Genomic DNA, 25,841 nt, shown 5'->3' with positions numbered 1-25,841 from the left:
TTAGGTAAAATTATTATTTGCAGATCAGCTTTTTAACTTGAAAAAAATAAGATACCAATTGAAAAACTATTGGTACCAAAAAATATCATATTTTTGGCATAAAATAAATATATAGAAATAGAATTTGTATACATAAACAACCAGTTAGAAAAGATAATGGAAGAAAGGTCCACTTAAAATAGCATACCACCAACAAATGATGAAGCAACTAGGAATAAATTCATCTCTGCCTACACTTCAGGATCATCAGCTGGAGAGCTTCACAGAACAATAAGAATAAAACAGTGCCCAGGTGCCTTCCCTAGAATTCTAATTCTATCGGTGTGGGGTAGGGCCTAGGCAGTATCTTTTTTAAAAGTTCCTACTTTTCTAAAAATCTCTGAAAAAAATTGATCCATATGAAGAACGCTTGCATATTATGAGAGAGAGCAAAGAAGCCCTGAAGAAAGGGAAAAGTGTGCTATAGTCTTTAAAGTAACTGAGGATTATAAAGAGGTCAGTTCTCTCTAAACTAGGTGACAAATTTAATATGATTTCATAAAAAGACTAAAAAGATTTTTCACTTTTGAATTGGACAAACTTATTCTAAATTTGTGTGGGAAACATAAGTTAGCAAGAGTATCCAGGGAAACTCTGAAAAAGTGTTGGAAAAGGACTAGTTTGGCCAAATATTGACTACCACATTAGTAAACAAAGTAGTCGACTGGAAGATAAAAAATGTTCTGAAAGGACACAAATACAAATGAGACTTTGGAATATGATAAAATGGCATTTCAAATCAATAGAGAAAAAGATGATTTATTCAATAAAAGGTGTTATATAATGAAATGGCATTTTTTTAACTAATGGGACAAATGTTAGTTTACTCAATAAAAGGTCATTTGGGTTGCCATCTTAAACAACAAACTAAAGTTAGATCTCTACTATGGAAGACATTCCAGATGGGGTGCAGATCTAAGGTCAAAAAATAAAACTCTAAAAGAAGGTAAATGGGGAAAGTGGAGAATACCATTCAGAATATGTATGACATAAAATCCCAAAGCCATAAAAGCAAAGACTCATAAATTTGATTGCATGAAAATACCAATTTCCACAGGTTGAAAATACCAATTTCCACAAGTAAAAAACACCAGAACTCCATCAAAAGACAAATTACAAAAAGGAAAAAAAATATTTGCAGCTTCTCTTACAAGAAGCTAATATCTAAAAGCATGCCTAAAATAAAAAAAGACCAATAGCCAATAGAAAAATAGGCAAAGAATAGAAATAGAAAGATCACAGTACAGTAAAGGAAATTCAAATGGCTATGAAATATATGAAAATATGATCTTACTCATAATTAAAAAAAATAAAAATAATATATATTTTTATCAGGTTGGCAAAGGATGTGAGGAAGTGCATTGCTGGTGAGAATTTTAATGGGTACAACTTCTTTAGGGGTAATTTGCTGTAATTTTGCTAGATACAATCCTGCCCCAGCAATTTCACTTTTAGGTATTTTTAAATGGGAGAGAAAAAAACAGAGCACTATGCAGAACATTTTGTATAGTAAGCTACTTTATGTGTGGGGGGAAAAATATAAAGTTTGTTTATAGATGTATGGTATGTCTCTAAAAGGATACTTAGGAAGATGGTTACAGTAGTTGCCCCAGGAAGGGGACCTGGGAAAGGAGAGAGACTTCATGCTCATTGTTAACTCTTTTGTGCCTTTTAAAACTTTTACCTTGTGTATATATTACCTATTAAAAAAACAAAAAACAAAAAACAGTAATACCACCACATACATCTAAATGGTCTATGTCCCATCAGATACAAATAACTCACCAGACACCATCAGGTACTCATAGATAACTATTTAATGGTTTGTAAGTAATTCTAATTGTTAAGATACTCTATATTCCATATTATTCACAGGAACATAACTTTATATTATACTACTTGCTTCCATCTTTTTAATACCTCCATTAAGTTGTTAAAAGTTGCTAAGAATGAGGTCTGGATAGTAATCATTTTTGAAAATATATAATTCTATAATGGTTAGTATTTTATTTTAAAATAGAATGCATTCTTTTTTTTTTTTTTTAAATTTTTTTTTTCAACGTTTATTTATTTTTGGGACAGAGAGAGACAGAGCATGAACGGGGGAGGGGCAGAGAGAGAGGGAGACACAGAATCGGAAACAGGCTCCAGGCTCTGAGCCATCAGCCCAGAGCCCGACGCGGGGCTCGAACTCACGGACTGCGAGATCATGACCTGGCTGAAGTCGGACGCTTAACCGACTGCGCCACCCAGGCGCCCCTAGAATGCATTCTTAAATTTTTTTTAATGTTTATTTATTTTTGAGAGAGAGAGAGAGAGAGAAAGAGAGAGCATGCACATGAGAGGGGGAGGGGAGAGAGAGGGAGACACAGAATCTGAAGCAGGCTCCAGGCTCCGAGCTGTCAGCACAGAGCCTTGATGTGGGGCTTGAACCCACAGATCGCGAGATCACGACCTGAGCCAAAGTCGGACGCTTAGCCGACTGAGCCACCCAGGTGCCCCTAAAATAGAATACATTCTTTAAAAGCAACCAAAAATCAGTAAGTATTAGAACAAACATAAAAATTAATCACGATCTCTTAGCATATCTCCGTATGTTGCTCTAGAACATTATTTTCTAACTTTTGTTCAGATTTTTTTTTTTTTTTGGATTAGAGTGGGTGTTAAGCCACTGATCAATTGCACTTTCATACTTCCTTGGTTTTCTCAGCCAGTCCTGATGCCACCTGAGGTTCCCTATAACATTTGAATAGTTTTGCCCTACACTTCGTCTCCACTTGAGAAACTGTTCTTTGTTGTATTGGTGGACAGAAGCAGAAACCTTAGGGTAGTTGATAATGGAACGAAGCTTTTGATCCAAAGAATAAGTAATCTCTGGAAATTTTGTAGCAATATTTGTTAGTTCATCTGGATCCGAGGAAAGATCTGAAAGAAAAAAATTAAATACAGGTCAAAATATTTATCTGCTACAGAAACATTTTTTAGAATGTCATTACTCTATGACAGATAATGTATTTGAATTTATTTTTATTTTCAGTTCCTTTTAATTTTTTTTTTCAACGTTTATTTATTTTTGGGACAGAGAGAGACAGAGCATGAACGGGGGAGGGGCAGAGAGAGAGGGAGACACAGAATCAGAAACAGGCTCCAGGCTCTGAGCCATCAGCCCAGAGCCTGATGCGGGGCTCGAACTCACGGACCGCGAGATCGTGACCTGGCTGAAGTCGGACGCTTAACCGAATGCGCCACCCAGGCGCCCCTTCAGTTCCTTTTAGTATAAGATGAAAGATAGTATTAATGGTAAAATAATATACCGAAAGTTAAACACTCCTCTAAATGCATGTCCAGATTAACTTCCTACCACCATCCTACTGTCCCAATTTTTTTCTTACCCATTCCTGGATGGCAGAAATAAGTCAAATTCTTATCACTAATAAGCTGGCTTAGCCCTAATTCTTCCTGGTTTTCATGCCTTGCTTACTTTGACATACATAGAAAAAAAAAATAGTAATGCTTATATTGTCCCATTTCAACAGTCCCAAACTTGCCAGATATAAGATTCTTTATATGGTCAAGGCCTATTTTTCCCAACTTCACTTACTCCTAGTTTTCTATATATATTTTAGCATCTCTTGTGCTCCAATTTTTGAAAGTTAGATTTGTCAATACTGTCCACTGAGCAAATAGCCATGGAAATAAGAATGTATCTTAACTGCTACCATCAAGAAAATAATGATAAATATTTTCAGAACACAAACAACCTTTTTACCTAGGTAAAAGGAAGACATAACTGGGATGCCGATCTAATTGGAAAAATACCAAGTCAAAGATCTTATGACAATTTACTTGAGATAATAAATGAGCATTCCATGTTGAGGAAAAAAACCTCTCTGGGCCTATTTGAGTGCATTTGCCAGAAGAGCCCTAATGACATTTGTGACTTTGTTAGGTGACTTCAGATGACACCTCTTTGGTCAGGGAAAGCAGTCAATAAACCCCAGAGAATATAGGAAAGGCAGGCTCACTCACTGATCCTTTGACTGTTACATCTGCTTTTTGCAGAACATGGCCAATGAATGAGCAAGACATGCCCAAGACTCATCAGGTTAAAAATTTAAGGACTTCCTCTTGAAGCCGAGAATCTCCTGCTCTTACAGTTATTGGGAGAGGCATAGGCCAATCAGTTTGGTCCCTGAAGAATTATTTGGAATTAATAATTTTGACATTTGTAACTGGAAAGGAAACTCAGGGAGAAAAGAATATTAATAATGGTGTATTTTGTGTGAACAGGGGGCGAAGGGTGAGTAAAGCCTTAATTTAATAATGTTGTTTTAAGATTAATTCATAGAGTAGTGAAGCTAGCAGGCATCTTTGTGGAGTGGAAGGAGCATGGATTTTGAAACTTAGACCTGGGTTAAAATCCCAGCCCTGCCACTTAGCTATGAGATTTTTCATTGGTATCTGAGTCCATTTAACCCCTAGTCTTCTCGACAAAATAAGGATAATGGTGTCATCTTGTAGAGTTGAGGCAAACATTAAATGATAGATGTAGAATGTCAGGCTCCACAACATATAAGGGTTATTTCTCCAGAATAGCTGAAACCATGGTATAATAAGAGGGTGATGACCACTGTTTGAGACAGATAAGCATGAATATGAGAAGACACCTTGATCAGAGAAAACAGTGGTTTCAATCTTGAAACTCAGATCAGAAGTTTTAGGGCACTTGCTGTGGAATTCAGATGACTTACAAAGAAGCTTCACCTCAAATGGGCAACCATTTGTAGACTGTCCTGCCACAAAAAGCAGCAGAGATTTATGCATTTAACTAAAGATTACTAGATCTCTTGAACAACACTGTATAGGTCAACTCATTACATATAATACCACACTTACAAAAACAAGTCAACAGATTTACCAAAGAGTTGAGGCAATACTGAAGTACCATCAGAGTATGCTATATACTTCCACTGGTTAGTCCGAAGCATGTAGGTGGAAGCATTCACATTGCATCCATGGAATTCACTTAGAATCCAGGGTGGATGTAGGTTTCTGAATTCATGTTCATTCTTAAATGTTTCTGATGATAATGGCAACAACGAGTATCCACTCAGGTTCTGAGGCAGAGGAACTCCAGCAATATCTATGTAACAAAATAACACAATATTTTAAAATAACTTATTCTTTTACTAGTTATTAGTTGAAACATTCACATATGACATCATCAAAGGTTGCAGAGACAAAAGACCATATATGGATTTTGTAAATAGACTGCGTAGGTCTATTTGAAGTAAATGCTTACTTCACTACCCATGTGACCTTGGGCATGATATTAACCACTCCAAAACTCAATCTCCTCATTTGTAAAAGGGGAATAATAATCACACCTGTACTTCAAAGGCTTATATTAGGTGAAAATGTGATACTTATGTAAAATTCTGAGAACCGTGCCTGATAGGAAATCCTCAACAGATATTATTTAATCAGTCATTTATTTCTGAATGATAAATGATCACAGTTGCTTCTCACATTTGTTCTACCAGATATTAATAAGACCTATATGAAAAAGGGGCTTAGTAGTCATACATGTTTACAAACAAGGATTAAAATCAAACAGGTAAATTTTTTGTAGATGTAAATGTATTGCTGATGTATCTCATAAACCTTTAATGGTGGTATGCCATGTGTCTCAAAGTTATTTGATGACATAATATTTTACTCTCAAGTAGCATCTTCAGGGGCTAGTATTTTGCAGAACATATGTTGGAAATCCTGGATTATACTGATTTAGGAAAAAAATAATTTATTTTTCCCTTATCAAATATAAATATATAAGGCATGAGAGATGTCTAATTTAAAAAGAAGTCTTTTTGGGACATCTGGGTGGCTCAGTCGGTTGAGCGTCCGACTTTGGTTCAGGTCATGATCTCATAGTCGGTGAATTCTAGCCCCGTGTTGGGCTCTGTGCTGACAGCTCAGAGCCTGGAGCCTTCTTCAGATTCTGTGTCTCATTCTCTCTCTGCCCCTCCCTCACTCATGCTCTGTGTGTCTCTCTTTCTCTTACGGTATTTGGAACTCAAACTGTCTTTTTCCTATAGAAAAATTACCATTAATTATGGCTGGGTACTTGGGACAGTTCCAAAATGATTTGTACTTGCGTCTCCACCCCTTTTCTAGTTTCCATGTTCCATGGTTTTTAGGTATAATTAAATATTTTCAATAAAAAATAGGAAGTAATATGTCTGCAATTCTAGGAGTTAAGCACAATTGAATAGGAAAATTAACTTGACTGTAAGTATTTGAGGAAAAATAGGTTAATTAAAGGAGAATAAGGAAGCAGACAAAAACCTCTATAAATTTTCTGAAGGTGCATGTTTTACATATGATGTAATTTGAAAATCTGTATCCTCCATTTCCTTGGGAGGGGCATTTTATAAGTACTGATCTTCTGCCAACCAATCATAATTGTGGATTTTTTTGAGGAAGAAAGAAAGAAAAAGAAAGAGAAAGAAAGATCAGAGATAACTGGTTAAAAACAAAAGGAACAAAGACATTAAAGAGGATGTGCATGAGACAAAGGAACAGCCTGAGATAAAACTCACTTGAGCTACAAGACAGTAGGCTACTACTGTGAGGTCTTACCGTAAGGAACCCAAGTATCGAGGGAACAGGCTGGGTCAGGCTGGTCTGCATGGCAGCCGTTGGGTGGCAACAGAAGAGGACTTGGAAGATGATTGGAAAGCAAGGACCAATTGGCATATACCTAGGCCCAGGAAGTCCCTGTACTTTTTATAACCCTTGATACTTAGAAATACCTTGTTTCAAGGGTGCTTGGGTGGCTCAGTTGGTTGAGCGTCTGACTCTTGATTTCAGCTCAGGTCATGAGGTCATGGTCATGAGATCAAGCCCCACATTGGGCTCTGTGCTGAGTGTGGAGCCTGCTTGGGATTCTCTCCCTCTCTCTCTCTCTCTCTGCCCCTCCGCTGATGCAAGCATGCGTGTGTGTGTGTGTGTGTGTGTGTGTCTGTGAGCACGCGTGCGTGCACATGCGCACGCTCTTGCTCTCTCTCAAATAAAGTTAAAAAAAAAAAAGAAATACTTTATTTCAGATTTATTCCAGGCTGAATTCTCTTAAAGAAGCTTGTAAGACTAAGAAAATTTTATGGGTCTCCTATGTTTATGAGAAGTCAATAGTAAACTGGGATAAGAGTGCATTTAAATATTTTTTAAATTCATTCGATAAACTAGGTGCTATTCCAGGTGTAAGGAAACAACAGAGGACAAAGCAGTTAGCTCTCCTGGAGCTTACCTTCTAACATGGTGAAACAAATAAACATGTCAGATGGTGCTAGGTGCAATGAAGAAGAAGAAAGCAGAGGAAAGGAGACAGAGAAGGATGTCGAGTATATGTTCAGGTGCTATTTTATATAGTGTGTTCAGGGAAGCCTCTCTGAGGAGGTGCCATTTAAACCCTGAGGAAGGGCTAGGCTGAGTCCTAAAGATATCTGGGGGTGGCGGTGGGGTGGGGGATGGGGGTGGTAGAGCAACCCCCCAGGGAATAGCATATGTATAGACCCTGAGGCAGGAACCTGCTTAGTTCATTCCCCAGACTCCAAGGAGCCCTGAATGGCTGCAGCAGAGTCTAAGTGGTGGATGAAATTGTAAAAGAGGAGTTAGGAGAGGGAAGATATCATGTTAGAATCTCAAGCGCAATAAGAGATTTTGAATTTTCACTCTGTGTGAAATGGGAAGCCAGTAGAGGATTCTGAGTAGAAGCATGACATGTCTGACGGTGACTACTGTGTGGTGAAATGACTGAAGGTGGTATGAGCAGGAGGTAGGTAGGCATCAGGAAGCTAAATGGAGTAGGAGTCCAGGAAAGAGAGAATGGCGAATTATTTCCAATCTATTAGTAGTAGTATAATATACCTTTGTAAACTGGTGAAGAATAAAAGCCGTATCAAATATCCACCGTATTTAGTAAATACATATTTATTTACTTTTCCGTGCCTCAGGAAACTGGGTATTCACTTCTCATATATTAATGATTTCCTCAAAAGCACTTTAGTTTAAACTGCATTTCCAAAAGCTCTTTGATCTTTGCTTAAAACTATTTTTCGTAATTTTTTTTCTTCTAGCAAATCTGTCGTTCCGATTACATTTTAGTAAGTTTCATCTTTCTTGGTAGCGTAAGAAAGATTAAAAGTAACTGCAGGATTCTTAATAAAGTGTCTTAAAATAATAAATAAATGGGGAAAAATGCAGACCTGGATATATATATAATGGTCTCCTGAAGAGAGATAAGATTATACATATTTTTTAAGTTTATTTATTTATTTTGAGAGAGAGAGAGAGAGGGAGCACGCACTTGAATGTAGGAGGGGCATAGAGAGGAGGAGAGAGAGAATCCCAAGCAGGCTCTGCACTGAGCATGGAGCTGGATGAGGGGCTCGATCCCATGACCATGAGATTATGACCTGAGCGGAAGTCAAGAGTTGGATGTTTAACCGACTGAGCCACCCAGGCGCCCCGATATATTTCTTCCTGACCATATGAGTAGATAAAGTTTTAGACTGGTATGGCAATGATGCCAACCATGTACATTTTTGAGGGCATACCTAAGAATAAAAAATACTAATGATGATAATGTCTAACATTTAATTGTTTACAGTGTTCCAGTCATTGTTCTAAGCTATGCATTACCCACTATTATTTACATTTTATTGATAAGAAAACTGTAGACCACAGATGTTAAGTAACTTGCTCCAGGCCAACACTGAAGGAGGGATTTGAATTTAGGCAGTCTGACTCCAGGATCTCTGGATTCTTCAGGACTACAACACAAGTCTTACTTTACTGTAGTTATTCAACTTTGCAATATTTTTTAGGTAAAAAAAAAAAAAAAAAAAAAAAAAAAAAAGTCTGTGTAGAATGCTTCTCCCAACCCTCCATTAAGATCTTGTAACAAGGACGGGTTTGCAGTTTGAATCCTTAGCAATTAACTATTCTTTCAAACACAACCACATTTTTATATAATTATATTTTCACAATCCAAAAAACATGGATTTACCTTTCATATGAGAGGAAGGCAGGTGTTTTACAAAAAAGATCAACTTTTAAAAGAAAAAAATTCACTTGAAAATAAGTTTAAAGTTAAAACAATTTTAATTTACTTTCATTTCTAACTGAGCCAAAAGATGTTGGTACTAGGTTATTAGAGAAGAAAATATTGGGGGAGTAATTTTAAAGAATAATCTCTGAAATGGTATCAACTTCAATAGTATAAAGACTTCTTGTCCATAAAAATGGCACTTTTCTGCCAGTATTAGAAATGATAATGTGAGAGTATACCACAAAGCACCTACTAAGATAAACACACTAAGAATACCCACTTTATCATAAAATATCATTTTATAGAGAAGAAAAAAAAACTCTTTTAAAGTAACTTTTATGTTTGTCCAAGTTTTAATTTAAATTCTAGCTAGTTAACATAGAGTGCAATATTAGCTTCAGGTGTCATTAAATACCTTTTAAAAACTATTTGTATATTCAGACTTTTTAATAAAAGCATTGTAGCCTCTTAAATTTGAACAGCCTCTTCATAGTAAGGTAGGTTTATTAAAACAGGAAACCCAGCTGGGTTTTCCTATTGAATATCCTATTTGAGGTTTTTTGAATCACCAACTTTTATATGATATTTATGAGATCCAATAGACTGGAAGGGAAGAGGATGTCTGGCTTGAGGCTTTGATCTAAAAATTTAATCTCATACTCTGTGTGTAATTTAGATTCATGCAAGATAATACAGCTATGGTTAAGCTAATAAAGTGAGGGCTTTTCTAATCCTAAGAATAGATTGTCTTGTATCTATTGTAAACTCCTAATTGGTTAGCAGAATCACAAAATAAGAAGTGACTTGTAGATACGTTATTCCAATTTGTGTATATTATTTATTAAGCAGAGGTGAAATAGAATTTACTGCCCCCACAAATCTAATTTTTAAGTTAATTCTCACTGAGGTAGCTTTAAACTCTTCTAGCCCTGACCAATTTCATTTTAATTTTTTAAATTTTATTTTACTATTTTTTGATATTTATTTATTTTGGGAGAGAGAGCATCTACATGAGTGGAGGAGGGGCAGAGAGAGAGGGAGAGAGAGAATCTTAAGCAGGCTCTGTGCTGCCAGTGGAGCCCCCCATGGGGCTTGATCCCATGACTGTGAGATCATGATCTGAGCTGAAACCAAGAGTCAATTAATTAACCAAGTGAACCACCCAGGTGCCCCGATAAATCTTTGTATATAGTTATAGGTTATTTTCTAAAATTGGAATTTTTAGGTCAAAAAGTATGCACATCTCTGAGTAATTTGGAACATAATGCCACATTGCCTCCAGAAAATCTGTGCCAGTTTATACTCCCAAAAGCAGAATAAGAGAAGGCCTATTTCCAAAATAAGATTTTTTAATTCTTTTTAAACTTTGCAAACTCTATATGTGAAAGAAAATTGATATCTTTTCGTTTTAATATTTTTCTACCAAGTTTGAATCTTTAAAGTATCTTGGCCATTTGTGTATCTTCTATTGTGAGTTGTTTGTTTATATCTTTTAGACAATTTTTTAGTAGGGTATTTCTCTTTTCCTATAGATTTGTAAGAGCTCTATAAATATTAACCTTTTATTATTTGTAAAAAGGTTAATCTTAGATAAATGCTAATGTTGCCATGTTGTTTCCTGGCTCCAACATAAGATTCTTCCTGTACATCTATGCTTCATTCTCTTTCTACCTTATCTCTGGCTAACATCCAGTCCGTAGGATGTTTCAGTGTTTTATATAAAAAGACACATACACAGATATTCTCCTTCCTGTCTCAACCACATAAATGTAACTTTTCCCTTTTGATAATTAATGACACATATTATAAACTGTGCTAAGCCTTAAGATGTTAATTTCCACTTTAGAATTAGACACTGATTTTTGCCTTCACTTCCTTTACTCTAGTTGGGCAGGTCTAATCAACACATGATCTAAATGCTGTTAATAAAATATATTCTGTAGGGAAATGTGATTCAGAAGGAGTCTATCACAAAGAATCAGTAAAAGATAAAAATAAGTAAAAATCTACACAGAACTGTAAGTTTTAAAAATCTGTACTAACTGACAAATAGTAGGGAAAAAGCTTGCAATCAGAGAGAACTTACATAATTTCCAGAAGAGTAGGGAAGGAATGAATGCAAGGAGTTTCTGGGAATGTTTGGTTTTGGAAATGCTTATTGTCATGCAATACAAAGTAGCCAGGGATAGGCAGGTGTTCCTCTAAGTGGGTAATAAATTCCCTCATTCTAACCAACTTTATTTAGTGTTTTCTTATATAATCTGTTAGGTAAATACATTGTGAAATCTTGCAGATGACTTTTAACTTCTATGATGCATGAAATGGCAGGTAGTAATAATGGTGTATCAAAATTATAAAGTAGAAAATTTGTGCTGTAGGCAAATGTAAAAGAATGTTTAAAGAAAATTGAATTAAGCAAAGCATATTAACCAACTAATATATTGGATGATAGAGTGACTAAGCATAGATTAAGACTCACTGCAGATAGTTTCCTATGCAAAATGGTCTATTGAACTGCTAGAGCCCAAAAGACAAACAAAATGTCAAATATCACTATGAAACATATTGAGGGAACACTGATAATGAATCATCGCAACCTTTCATAATCATTTGGACTTTTGATCACTGTACTTCAAGAAAACAGAGAAGGCAAATTTGGAAGTGGGGTGGGGAGACCTCTGCAGGAGAGAAAACTAGAGGAGGAAACTATAAAGATGTCACCATCAAGAAGCACATATTCACAAAACTATAAAGATGATAAAAAGACAGACACAAATATACATAATCATACATACATTTCTTATCAAAACAGAAATGAGCAAGTAATAAGGGTTGCCTGAAAACTGATAGAGCAAGAAAATGGCAGAGATATGACTAAGTGTGATAATTGCTTTGGGATAAAGGGGAGCCAGCAAATGACAACTAAGAAACTGAAGAGATTAAAAATATCACCAGACAAAAGGACAACAAAGAAGTGTGTTCAGATACAAGAAGTGATGTGAAATAAAAGAGAAAAGAAAACGATGAAAACAACCGTAAAGAAATTTAAGACCCTGGAGTAGCGTTTACTTAAATGAAGGGAAATATTCTGTACCAGAAGGAAAGAGAAAAAAAGAACTTTTCTTCTGTCTTTGCTTTTCAGATATATGTTTCTTTCACATTTTGATATATACATATTAAACATATGTTGTGTTATCTTTTTCTTTCACCAAAACCTATTTATAAATAGATGGTACTTTTTGCAATTGATGGTGCCTTAGAACAGAAGAATTTCAGTATTTAAATGTTATTTAATTTAAAGTACTCTGCTAAATTAGAAGAGACTAACAGTTCTATATAATTTCCTCTGAATTTGATGATGGTGTTGTTCTGTTATCTTCACAAAAACTGTTAACTACCTCTATCCAAATGTTGCTGTTCTTGACCTATCATTATGCTTATAGACATTAAGAAGCTAGTAAAGCACATAGCACAGAACAATCTAAAGATTCTGAGGAGAAATATGTGCATACATTAGAATTAAGAGACTTTTCTATAATACTGTACAAAATTAGTAGTTTCAAAGTGGATGGAATAATCCAGAAGGGAAATGCTTATACTTTTGAGAGGTAGTGGTAGAGAATCAAATGATACACAAATCATATCTATAAAGTTATGAACCTGAATATCTTTGGTGCCTACTGTATAGTCATGTCCTGATTGTGAATCTTTTGAAGGGAAAAATAACTGTAGAGTATGAAGGTTACAGGATCCTGAGGAGTATTATCCTCATTTTTCAGATGTGGATTTGACTCAGTTAAAATTGCTCAAGGTTATGAACAAGTCAGCAAAGCCTGTATTTTTGCTTAATCATTTTCCAATATCATTACAATTAATATTTACAGAATTGTGTTACTTACCAAGCATAGTAGGGTATATATCCACAAGAGAAACCACATTTGATATTTGTAGGTTGGCCTTAATTCTTGGTCCCATTATCAACAGTGGAACATGAGCACTAGCTTCATACATACTCATTTTATAAAACTGACGATGTTCCATGGCCAGTTCTCCGTGGTCTGAGGTGTATATGACAATAGTTTTCTGAAGAAGGTCTAACTGGTGAAGAGCTAAAATAATTTCTCCTACAATACAAATCAAGTCTTAGTTAGCTTTTAGTTTGTGTCTTATCACAGTAAGTTTATAACAACCCTAACTTGCAGGAGTTTGTTAGGATAATTCTTAACATCTGAGTGTCATCTAGTAAGTTATGCCAAGTTTCATGTTCCTGCTCCTCAGCTGACAGACTAGAGAGAGGAAGGAGAAAATATAGAACCAATAGAATAAGATTCTTTATCTGGAGATTATGCTGGCTTGCTTTCTATGTTTCTGTCAGAGATTGGGCAATTTTTTTCCCCCTTAGTGACTTGAATGAGAAAAGAGAAACAACTCTAGATGTCAGCACCGCACATGTCTCAGACAATGAAAGGACTGATATTACCGCCACTCCACAATTTCTGCCCAGTGGGAAATCAGAACTCCTCCCTGCTACCCTTTCTCGAAATCCCCAATTTGCAGGTCAGACTTAGCATATTCTTGGATAGGGAATAACTGGACAGTAAAATTCCTGTGACTAGTCCCTATCTATTAGTGTCCTCTTAATCATAGATCACTGTTTTTTGAGAGAGAGAGAGAGAGAGAGAGAGAGAGAGAGAGAGAGAGAGAATCCCACAAGGGATAGAGGAAGGGAGGGGGATAAAGAGAAAAAGAGAAAGAGAGAGAAAGAGAAAGAGAAGCAGGGCTCAAGCTCACCGGATGTGGGACTCAAACTCAACGAACCATGAAATCATGACCTGAACCAAAGTCAGATGCTTAACCGACTGAGCCACCCAGATGCCCCCTCTCCTCTTCATTGTAATTAAGAGAATTGCAGTAAGGCATAGTCCAGGGAGGAATCCTCCTTCTTTTGACAGTTCCTGAATCTGGCCTACAGGGGTCTGTATTATTAAAAACAAAATCCACAGGTGATTTTGAAGTCCAGTCAGAACTGAGACCCACTGCTCTATGGAGTTATTTACCGAATACAGACCATCAGGATCTTTCAACTGGACAACTGTAATGGCTTCCTAATTGGTCTCCTTTGCCCCCATCCCCCTCCCCCCCCCCCCACACACACACCTTGTACCACTCTGGTGGCTATCTTTCTAAAATATCTGATCATGTCACACCTCACCTTAAAACTTTTTCATAACTTTCCGTTGTGTAATTCCCGAGCAAGCTCAGCACCTTCAGCTACCCCTAAGCCTTTACCTTTTATAGTCCTAAATTACCTAGAATTCCCTCAACTAATAATAATTAGTTAAGACTTTCTTGCACACACTCTGCCTTCATCTGTGTTGAATGCCTTTTCTCCTGCCAGCTGCTTGGCAGATTCCCATTCTTCTTTTATGACCTAATTCAAGTATTATCTTCCTGGTGAAACATTCCCTGCTCCTCCAGTAGACTGAATTGCTCTCCTCCAAGGCCCCAACAACTTGTATACAACTGTAGTTACAACAACAGGTTATAAATGTTTATCCTCATTCAGTAAATGTTTCCTGAGTTCTTACTATGTGCCAGGCATCATGGATACAAAGCTAGGCATGGATGTTGCAATTCTGAATAAGACTGAAGTCACGGCCCTCATGAGGCTCTCATTGTTCAAGGGAAGCAGATGTAAACAAGTAAATAAACTTAATAATTAAAGATTATATAAACAATCAGGATGATAAGGTATAGAGAAAGCAGGATGGTGGGGCTGGTATACTAACTTATGGTGGTGGGGAAGACATCCCTGAGGAGGTGATACTTGAGCTGAGAACTTAAGACTGAGAATAGCCAGCCATGTAAAAAACAAATGGAGGGGCACCTGGGTGGCTCAGTCGGTTAAGCGTCCAACTTTGGCTTAGGTCATGATCTTGAGGTTCGTGAATTTGAGCCCCACATTGGGCTCTGTGCTGACAGCTCAGCACCTGGAGCCTGCTTTGGATTCTGTGTCTCCTCTCTCTCTGCCCCCTCCCCTGCTCATGTCTCTCTGTCTCAAAAATAAATAAACATTAAAATTTTTTTTTTTTTAAAAAACAAATGGAAAAGTATTCCAGGCAGAGGTGAAAAGCAAATATAAAGGCCCTGAGGTGGAAAAAGAGCTTAGTGTTTTTTGTTTTAAGTTTATTTATTTATTTTGAGAGAGAAAGCATGAGCACATGTCGGGGAGGGGCAGAGGGAGAGGAAGAGAGAGAATCTCAAGTAGGCTCTGAGCTGTCAGGGCAGGGCCTGACACAGGGCTGGAACTCACAAACGGTGAGATAATGACCTGAACCGAAATCAGGAGTCGGTGGCTTAACTGACTGAGCCACCCAGGTGTCCCAAGAGCTTAGTGTTTTTTGTGGATTTAACAAGATACACCATATTCCATAAACTTTGTAACTAGAGGTGAGCTGCTGCTGCATTTTTTTCCTCTGAAGAGACTTCAAGAGGTATTCCCACACTCCCTGCAGCAACATTATATATATATAAAGTATTTCACCTTAGTAGATACAGATGAATGGATAGCTGCAAACTTTAGGAAGCAATTTCCAGGGTGCAAATGGGTCAATATTCACAAACATCAGAAAATGTGAGGATGAAAGAAATTTACTTAAAATCACATTTACATTTAAGATTGAGGACTTGGAAGATCCTTAGGACTTTTAAATCATATTATACTCACTATATATAAATAATTTACCCATATCTTTTTTTCTATTTTTGCCCAATGAATGCTTTTTAAGAAACAGCCACTCCTTCACTCTCAAAGTATACTTTGTACAGAAGAGGTGCTTCCCACATTTCACTAAAGCAATTCTGCTCCACTCCACAGTATAGCAAAATATGAAAAATAACTTGTTAGAAAAATAAATTTTTTTTTAAACCAAGGGTTCTCCAATCTAAATTAGAAATGGCCATCAAGTAACTCTACAAATGAGTAGACAAAACACTTTCTTGATAGGCATCTTATGGAACCAGGGAGGGTCTTGAGATAAGCTAGGGAAGGAAACTCCATATGATTCTGGACCAGAATACACTGATGGGAAACTGATGTCAGGTTTAGTTAAACCTTGCTCTAAAGGGCCTGGGAAGAATGGTTTTGTTTCGAAGTTATTACAAGCTTGGGAGAAGTCACAAGAATCTGTGACTAAACACTTAGGGCCACTTAGAACCTAAGCTGTCTTACAATTACCTGTCACATGGGTCCCTCTGTTTGGTTAAACACTGATTCCTGTTTAAAGCAGGTAAAAAGTTTTGTTTCAAGCAGATACTAGCCTTGTATGCTCCTATCTTTATGAACAAATCTGAGCATTTCTTAATTTATGAATAATCAAGATAGAAAAGGCTTTTTATTCCACAATTAATAATGCACATTATCCAATTTTTTATGTGGTGAGATTTTTATAATTTTAAGTTTTTAGCATCTAAGCAACTGTTATAAAACACTATCTGAGGAAGTTCATACAAGTCACCAACCAGCATGATCACAGTTTATTGGAAAAATATTATACATTTTCTTCATTTAATTGCTTATTAAATATACCACCTACCAAGCATGGCATCTGTCTCGGCACACATAGCATAATAAAAGGCCCTAATATTCTTAATTTCTTTTTCTGTAAACTTTCCAGTGCAGTTTTTTGTATAAGAAGAGTAATAATCTACAGGGTGCATTTCAGACAGAGGTAACCACTTGGGGATTTTGATGGCATCATAAGATACCTAAAAAGGAGAGAAAAACAAGGTAGTAATATTCTTCTCCTCCAACAAGTATGTATGGTGAACTAGACTGACTTAATTACTTAGGATAGTAGAAGAGAATAATTATGAGTTATGTAAAAGTAAATCAAATACATAATTAGGAACAAATTGTTAATATTCATAGTAACAACAAAAGGTGTATACTAATACTTGCATATATAGTGAGACAGTTATACAAATTATAATGATACATGACAGTAATAAAAACATGAGCTATATTAGGCATGACTCTAGTCCAGAAAAAGTATCCAAGCTTTTTAACATAGTGTGTGATCAACTCAAAATTCCAGAATCAGCAACCTGAGAATCTAGATCATTTTCCCAGCAGTTCGCTAGAAAAATGCAAATATCGAGTGAGACAGCCAAATGTTTGCTAAAAACAAATACAACTTTTTAATACATATAAATGCTTACAGTTTTGGTGAAAAGATAGACCTAAGTCATACATTTCTTTTTTTAGTCATGTAACTAAAAAATCTCAAATTTCTACTTGTAATTTACTTAAAAGTTATTTGATTCAGTTCATTAGGCTAGTACTAATTCTAGACAAAATTTTCAAGATAGAGCTAGATACAAGTTTTTCAGAAGACATAAAGTATCTAAAAATTTTACATTGTTTCCTTTGAAACAGGGTTCACTAAACATTCCTTTTTTTTTTTTTTTTTTTTTTAAAGATTTTAGTTTTAAGTAATCTCTACACCCAATGTGGGACTTGAACTTACAATACCAAGATCAAGAGTCACATGCTCTACTGACTGAGCCAGCCAGGTGTCCCTAGCATTTTTGATTAGAGATTTTGTTTTTGTTTTTTAATTTTAGAGAGTGAGAGCCAGGAGGGGCAGAGGGACAGACAGATTCTTAAGCAGGCTCCGTGCTCAGTGCAAAGCCTGACATGAGGCTCGATCCTATGAGCCTGGGATCATGACCTATGCCAAAATCAAGAGTTGGACTCTTAACTGACTAAGCCACCCAGGTACCCCCTGATTAGGTACGAACTTAAATTTAACTTGACACGTTGCATAACACAGGTAGTCCTCATTTGCATGGTCCAGATGTGTATGGATTTCAGTTACCACAGTTTAAGGAATACCAGTCCCTCAACAACACAGTTCAAATTTTAGTTACCAAAGTACATTAACTGTAATTATACTGCATAAAGCACAAAATTTCACAAATACTGCTAGCTCTTTAGTCTACAAATCACTATGTAAATTACAGATGTGTATCAAATCAGTGACTAATCAGGTCATTTTTAAAAGCGTCTGTCAGTGATTGGTCACTGCCTATCTTTGCTTCAGTTATGTACCCTCAGCAAAGTGATTCCTTGTGCTGCCTCCTTGCCTCCCAGCGATAAATCCACGTGACGTTTTGCAAAAATGGATAATCAAAAGAGGGGACTTACCAAAAGAGATAAATGTAGAGTAAAAAAAAAAAAAAATGAAAAAGTGGTAACACTAGACATGAAATTTGAATCAAACATTAATTAGAGTAATAGAAAAACTAGCCAATCTGAGAATGCTGACACTGCTGCCATTTGATACACTCTAGCTGTGCAGCCAGAGGAGCTTGGCGAAGACACACTGATGGATATAAAGGAGGAAGGCCGTTGCAAAAAAGGATGAGCGTGTCCTAGGGAAAGTGACACTAACAAAAATCTGTACCTTAAAGGAACTCTCAGAAATTTATCATGACATTGAAAGTGCAAAGGGTAAAATGTTGGAAGGTGATCCATGTTTAGAAAGGAATATGACAATCTGCCAAGACGTAGAGCTGCTTGCTCCATGTCTTGTTATACAACGAGCAGGCAAGCACTGTTCAAACTCCTGATTTGTTTTTTTTTTCACAAAGACACAAAATACTTTAATTCTCAGTTTTTAGTGTTTTTAGTTATTAAACATTAGTGCATTAAACATTAGTGTTACTATTTTTTTTTCATTTCCCTATATATTTATAACCCAGAAGAAGAGAGGTTTAATGTTTTGACAAATGTATTTAGGAGTCCTAGAAAAATAGTCATTTTCTCAGTTGATTATTGAGATCTCTTTGTACAGTTTCAGCTTGCATGGTCACTTTTACCACCCTGACCTGTGGCAGGTGAGGACTGCCTGCACTCTTAAGAGAGTATCTTTTAGTTTCTCTCTCTCTCTCTCTTTTTAGTGTTTATTTTTATTTTTGAGAGAGACAGAGACAGAGACAGAGCGTGAGTGGGGGAGGGGCAGAGAGAAAGAGGGAGACACAGAATCTGAAGCAAGCTCCAGGCTCCCAGCTGTCAGCACAGGGCCTGACTGGGGCTCAAACTCATGCACCGCAAGATCTTGACCTGAGCAGAAGTCAGATGCTTAACCTACTGAGCCACCCAGATGCCCCTAGTTTCTCTTTTTATAGACAAATTATATGCAAATGTGTTTACCTCAGAAGTAGTTTCCTGAGTTTTAATACTTATTTATTTCTGTAAAATTGTCCCTTTGGTTTTTGTGAACCAATTATTGGTCAAGTTTGATTTACTAAGGTAAACAATTTTTAAATTTTTCTTTAAAAGTGATAATAAAAAAAACCCTGGGCAAGTACCAATAACATACAGCTTCTAATGTTAACTTGTACTTTTGAGCACACAATAGTGTACTTACCTTTTTAAGCCAGTAAAGAGATGTGTGAAATGTTGAAGATCCAAAATTTTCTCCTGACGATGGTGAAGGATATGGATGTGGTAAATTTAATCCCAAGTATAGAACAAATGGTTGAGTGTAATTACTTGCTTCCTTTCTTAACCAATTTACTGCTCTGTCTGTATTCTTCCAGTCTTCTTCCATTATTCTGACTTTAGTCTTTTTAGGGATAAGATTAACCATAGGCCTGCCTTCTTGTCTGAGTAAGAAAGCAACATCTCTTGTCCATGCTTCAACGCGATTGCTGAGGAGGTCAAAAGACAGGTGTGTTAGAAGGTACTAAAAAAGATTTTAAAAAACTGACTAAACATAAATATAAGAAATCAATATGGAAAACAATTTTTAGACTCAGTCGTGTAAAGAATCAGGCTCACTACACTAGATCTCATTAAGAGGGTTACTGAGGCTTGCAAATACAAAAACCAGGAAAAAAAATGACAAAACGCAAATATTCACCCGTGTGTTCTTTAAACTAAGATAGATTATTTAGAAGGGTTACTTTTTCTTTTTTTTTTTTTTTTTCATTTTAAGTGTACAATTGACTTTTAGTAGATTTGCAAAGTTATGCAACCATCACAACAATCCAATTTTTTTTTTTTTTTAGTGTTTATTTTTGAGGCAGAGAGAGACAGAGCATGAGTGGGGAACGGGCAGAGAGACAGAAAGAGACACAGAATGCAAAGCAGGCTCCAGTCTTTGAGCTGTCAGCACAGAGCCTCATGCAGGGCTTGAACTCACGAACCCGTAATACCAAGACCTGAGCTGAAGTTGATGCTTAACCGACTGAGCCACCCAGGTGCCCCACAACAATCCAATTTTTTAAAGTAATTTCTATGCCAAATGTGGGGCTTGAATTCACAACCCTAGATCAAGAGTCACATGCTGTACTGACTTAGCCAGCCAGGCACGCAAACAATAATCTTAGAACATTTCTATCAGCTCCCAAGCAATTTTTGCTTTATTTGAAGTAACTCCTCATTTTCAACCCCAGCCCCAAAGTCTCCAAAGCCCATCGTCAGCCCAGTTGTTTCACCTCTGACCTTAACCAGGATAACCTTATTGCACAGCTCCAGGGGATAACATTCACTTATAGAAGGGTTACTTTTTCATATAAGATATTTAGTAAAATAAAAAATGTTTCAAGTTCCTAATATCTCTCCTAAATTTTCTAGCATTTTGTCTTTTTTTCTGTCAGAAGAAGAGAGGATTTTATTTTTATTTTTGTTCCAGTGCAGTTAACATACAGTTTTGTTTCAGGTGTATAATATAGTGATTCAACATTTCCATATAAAACTCAGTGCTTATCAAGATCAGTGTACTCTTTAATCCCCGTCACCCATTTCACCCATCTCCCTACCCACCTCCCGTCTGGTAACTGTGTGCTTGTTCTCTATAGTTAACAGTCTGCTTTTTTGTTTCTTTCTCTCTCTCTCTTTTTTTTTTTTCCCCTTTGTTGATTTGTTTCTTAAATTCCACATATGGGTGAAATCATAGGCTATTTGTCTTTTTCTGATGGGCTTATCTTGCTTAGCATTATACTCTCTAGCTCCATCCATGTTGCAAATGGCAAGATTTCATTCCTTTCTGTGGCTGAATAATATTCCATTATATATATATATATACCACTTCCTTTTTATCCATTCATCTATCAATGGATACTTAGGTTGTTTCCATAATTTCACTACTGTAAAGCTTCAATAAACATAGGAGTACGTGTTTCCTTTTGAATTAGCTTTTTGGTTTTTGGGTAAATACTCAGTAGTGTGATTACTAAATCATATGGTGGTTCCATTTTTAACTTTTTGAACCTCTACACTGTCTTCCACAGAGGCTACACTAGTTTGCATTCCTGTCAACAGTGCACCAGGTTTCCTATTTCTCCACATCCTCACCAACACTTGTTTCTTGTGTTTTGATTTCAGCCATTCTGACAGGTGTAAGGTGATATCTCATTATGGTTTTGATTTGCATTTCCCTGATGATGAGTGATGATGAGCATCTTTTCATGCGTCTGTTTGGCCATCTGGATGTCTTCTTTGGAGAAATGGATACTAGAAATGGATACTAACCCACAGATTTTGGATATGTCATTTGCAAATATCTTCTCCCATTGAGTAGGTTGTTTTTGTTGGTTGTTCTTTTGCTGTGAGAAGCTGTTTATTTTGATGCAGTACCAATAGTTTATTTTTGCTTTTGTTTCTCTTGTCTCAGGAGACATATCTAGAAAGATGTTCTTATGGCCAATGTCAGAGATATTATTGCCTGTGCAGTCTTCTAGGATTTTTATGGTTTCAGGTCTCACATTTAGATCTTTGATCCATTTTGGGTTTATTTTTGTGTATGATGTAACAAATTGGTCCAGTATTATTCTTGTGCATGTAGCTGTCCATTTTTCCCAGCACCATTTGTCAAAGAGACTGCCTTTTTCTTATTGCATATTCTTGCATCCTTTATCAAAGATTGTGGGTCTATTTCTGGGCTTTCTATTCTGTTGATCTATGTGTCTATTTTTGTGCCAGTACCATATTATTTTGATTACTACAGCTTTGTAATGTAACCTAAGTCTGCAATTATGATACCTCCAGTTTTGTTTTTCTTTTCCAAGATTGCTTTGGCTACTCAGGGTCTTTTGTGGTTCCATACAAATTTTTTGATAGTTCTAGCTCTGTGAAAAATGCTGTTGGTATTTTGATAGGGATTGTATTAAATCTGTATACTGCTTTGGGTAGTATAGATATTTTAATAATATCTTTGGTTCCAATCCATGAACATGGAATGTCATCCCATTTCTTTCACCATTGTCACCTTCAATTTCTTTCATCAGTGTTTTATAGTTTTCAGAATATAGGTCTTTCACCTCTTCAGTTACATTTATTCCTAGGAATTTTATTATTTTTGGTGCAACTGTAAATGGGATTGTTTTCTTAATTTCTCTTTTTCCTGCTTCATTATTAGTGTATAGAAATGCAATGGATTTCTGTACAGTGATTTTGTACCCTGCAACCTTACTGAATTCATTTATCAGTTCTAGTAGTGTTTTGGTGGAGTCTTTGGAGTTTTCTATATATAGTACCATGTCATCTGCAAATAGTGAAAATTTTTCTTCTTTTTTTACCAATTTGGATGCCTTTTATTCCTTTCTTTTTTTTCTGGCTGCTGGGGCTAGAATTTCCAGTACTAAGTTAAGTAATAATGGTGAGAGTGGATATCCCTGTCTTGTTCCTGACCATAAAGGAAAAACTCTTAGTTTTTCACCATTAAGTATGATGTTTGCTGTGGGTTTTTCCAATAAGGCATTTATTATGTTGAAGTGTGTTCCCTTTAAATCTACTTTGTTGGGGTGCCTGGGTGGCGCAGTCGGTTAAGCGTCCGACTTCAGCCAGGTCACGATCTCGCGGTCCATGAGTTCGAGCCCCGCATCAGGCTCTGGGCTGCTGGCTCAGAGCCTGGAGCCTGTTTCCGAGATTCTGTGTCTCCCTCTCTCTCTGCCCCTCCCCCGTTCATGCTCTGTCTCTCTCTGTCCCAAAAATGAATAAACGCTGAAAAAAAAAAAAAATAAATAAATAAATAAATAAATAAATAAATCTACTTTGTTGAAGGTTTTTAAAATAATGAATGGATGCCATACTTTGTTATGTGCTTTTTCTGCATCTACTAAAAATGATCACGTGGTTTTTGTCCTTTCTCCTATTGGTGTGATGTATCATGTTGACTGATTTGCAAATATTGAACCATCCTTACATTCCATGAATAAATCTCAGTTGATTGTGGTGAATTATTTTTTAAAATGTATTGTTGGATTCGGTTTGCTAATTTTTTTGTTGAGGATTTTTACATCTATATTAATCAGAGATATTGGCCTGTAGTTTGTTGTTGTTGTTGTGTCTTTATATGGTTTTGGTTATCAGGGTAATGCTGGCCTCATAGAATTAATTTGGAAACTTTACTTCCACTTCTTATTGTTGGAAAAAGTTTGAGAATCGGTATTAACTCTTTAAATGTTCAGTAGAATTCACCTATGAAGATGTCTGGTCCTAGACTTTTGTTCGTTGGGAGGTTTTTTTTTTTTTTTTTTTTTTTTTTTGATTCAATTTCATTGCTGGTAATTGGTTCAAATTTTCTATTTCCTCTGGTTTCAGTTTTAGTGTATGTTTCTAGAAATTTATCCATTTCTTCTAGGTTGCCCAGTTTTTTGGATGTAATTTTTCAAAATATTCTCCATTAGTCCTTTGTATTTCTGTGATGTTGGTTGTTAATTCTTATCTTTTGTTTCTGATTTTGTTTATTTGAGTCCTCTCCTTCTTTCTCTCTTTTCTTTTTTGATGAGTGTGGCTAGAGGTTTGTCAATTTTGTTGATGTTATCGAAGGGTCAGCTCCTAGTTTCATTGATCTATTCTATTGTTTTTTAGTTTCTATATCATTTATTTCTGTTCTAATCTTTATTAGTTCCTTCCTTCTGCTGCTTTTGGGTTTTGTTTCTTTTTCTTTTACTATCTCCTTTAAGTGTAAGGTCAAGTTGTTTATTTGAAATTTTTCTTGCTTCTTTTTGTGGGCCTGTAGTGCTATAAAATTCTCTCTTAGAACCATTTTTTCCGCATCACAAAAATTTTGGACTCTTGTGTTTTCATTTTCACTTGTCTCCATGTATTTTTATTTTCCCTTTGATTTCTTAGTTGACCCATTCATTGTCTAGTAGCATGTTATTTAACCTCCATGTATTTGTGTTCTTTCCAGATTTTTTCTGGTGTTTTTAAAAAATTATTTTTAATGTTTGTTTATTTTTGAGAGAGAGTGAGCGGGGGAGGGGAAGAGAGGGAGATACAGAATCCGAAGCAGGCTCCAGGCTATCAAAACAGAGCCCAATACAGGGCTTGAACCCACAAACTGCAGGAAGGAAAAAATCTGCTGACCTGAATCTTGTGACCTGAACCAAAGTCAGATGCTTAACCAACTAAGCCACCCAGGCAACCCTCTTATAGTTGATTTCTAATTTCATTGTGTTGTGGTAAGAAAAGATATGTGGTATGACTTCAGTCTTTTTGAAATTGTCAAGACTTATTTTGTGACCTAATATGTGATCTATTCTGGAGAATGTTCCATGTACACTTGAAAAGAATGTGTATTCTGCTCTTTTGGGATGGAATGTTCTGAATATATCCATATCTATATCTATTAATATATCTATTAAATCCATCTGGTTTGTCATTCAAAGCCACTGTTTCTTTTTTGATTACCTGTTTAGATGATGTGTCCATTGATATAAGTGGAGTGTTAAAGTCCCCTACTATTATTGTATTATTGATTAGTTCATTTGTACTTATTATTAACTGTTTTATGTATTTGGGTGCTTTCATGTTGGGTGCATAAATATTTACAATTATTATATCTTCTTTTTGGATTGTCTCTGTGATGATTATATAGTGTCCTTTGTCTCTTGTTACATTCTTGGTTTTAAGTCAATTTTGTCTAAGTATTGAAACCCTGGTTTTCTTTTGACACCTGTTTGCATGATAAATGTTTTTGCATCTCCTCACTTTCAGGCTGCAAGTGTCTTTAGGTATGAAGTGTGTCTCTTGTAAGCAGCACTTAGATGGTCCACCACCCTGTGTCTTTTGATTGGAGAATTTAGTCCATTTACATTCAAAGTAATTATTGTTAGATATGTATATATTTATTTTGTATTTATTTTATTTATTGCCATTTTGTTATTTGTGTTGTGTTTGTGGATCTTCTCTGTTCTTTTCTTCCTTGCTTTCTTTTGTCACCATAAGTTGGCTTTTCTTTAGTGATATATTTGGATTCCTTTCTCTTTATTTTTTACATTTCTATTACATTTTGTTGGTGGTTTCTATTAGGTCTGTATGTAACATCTTCTGCATAGAGCAGTCTATCTTAAGTTGATGGTTGCTCAAGTTTGAACCCATTCTTTACTCCTCTCCTTCCCACATTTTAGGTATACAATGTCATACTTTATTTCCTTTTGTGAGTCCCTTGGCTGATTTTTTCATATAAACTTATTTTTACTACCTCTGTGTTTCTCACTTTTCATATTCCTATTCATGGTCTCTCCACTCAGAGTCCTCTTTAATATTTCTTATAGGGCTAGGTTAGTCATGAACTCCTTTAATTTTTTAATTTGAGAGAAGAAAGAGAGAGAAGGAAGAGAGAGAGAGATGGAGAGAGAAAGAATCTTAAGCAGGCTTCATGCTCAGTGAGGA

At 36.0% G+C, this 25,841-nt stretch overlaps 2 protein-coding genes across 4 annotated transcripts in view; one reads left to right on the top strand and one right to left on the bottom strand.

Moving 5' to 3' along the window:
* The window catches only part of TTC37 (tetratricopeptide repeat domain 37), a 167,569-nt gene that overhangs the window by 30,365 nt on the left and 111,363 nt on the right, over positions 1-25,841 (top strand). The gene's annotated exons all lie outside the window — the stretch shown is intronic.
* ARSK (arylsulfatase family member K) overlaps positions 2,599-25,841 on the bottom strand; it is a 45,358-nt gene continuing 22,115 nt past the window's right edge. For all 3 annotated transcript variants that reach the window (XM_045498570.1, XM_045498577.1, XM_045498587.1), the window contains 5 exons: positions 19,585-19,867; positions 16,747-16,918; positions 13,051-13,275; positions 4,958-5,182; positions 2,599-2,964 (listed from right to left, as the gene is read on the bottom strand). In XM_045498570.1, coding sequence (XP_045354526.1) covers positions 2,657-2,964; positions 4,958-5,182; positions 13,051-13,275; positions 16,747-16,918; positions 19,585-19,867 — 1,213 coding nt within the window. In that variant the 3' untranslated portion in view covers positions 2,599-2,656. The remainder of the gene's footprint in view (positions 2,965-4,957; positions 5,183-13,050; positions 13,276-16,746; positions 16,919-19,584; positions 19,868-25,841) is intronic.

Source organism: Leopardus geoffroyi, chromosome A1 (assembly GCF_018350155.1).
Source record: "Leopardus geoffroyi isolate Oge1 chromosome A1, O.geoffroyi_Oge1_pat1.0, whole genome shotgun sequence".
Lineage (NCBI taxonomy): Eukaryota > Metazoa > Chordata > Mammalia > Carnivora > Felidae > Leopardus > Leopardus geoffroyi.
Note: the sequence above shows the minus strand (reverse complement) of the source record. Positions and strands in the feature narration are given on the sequence as shown.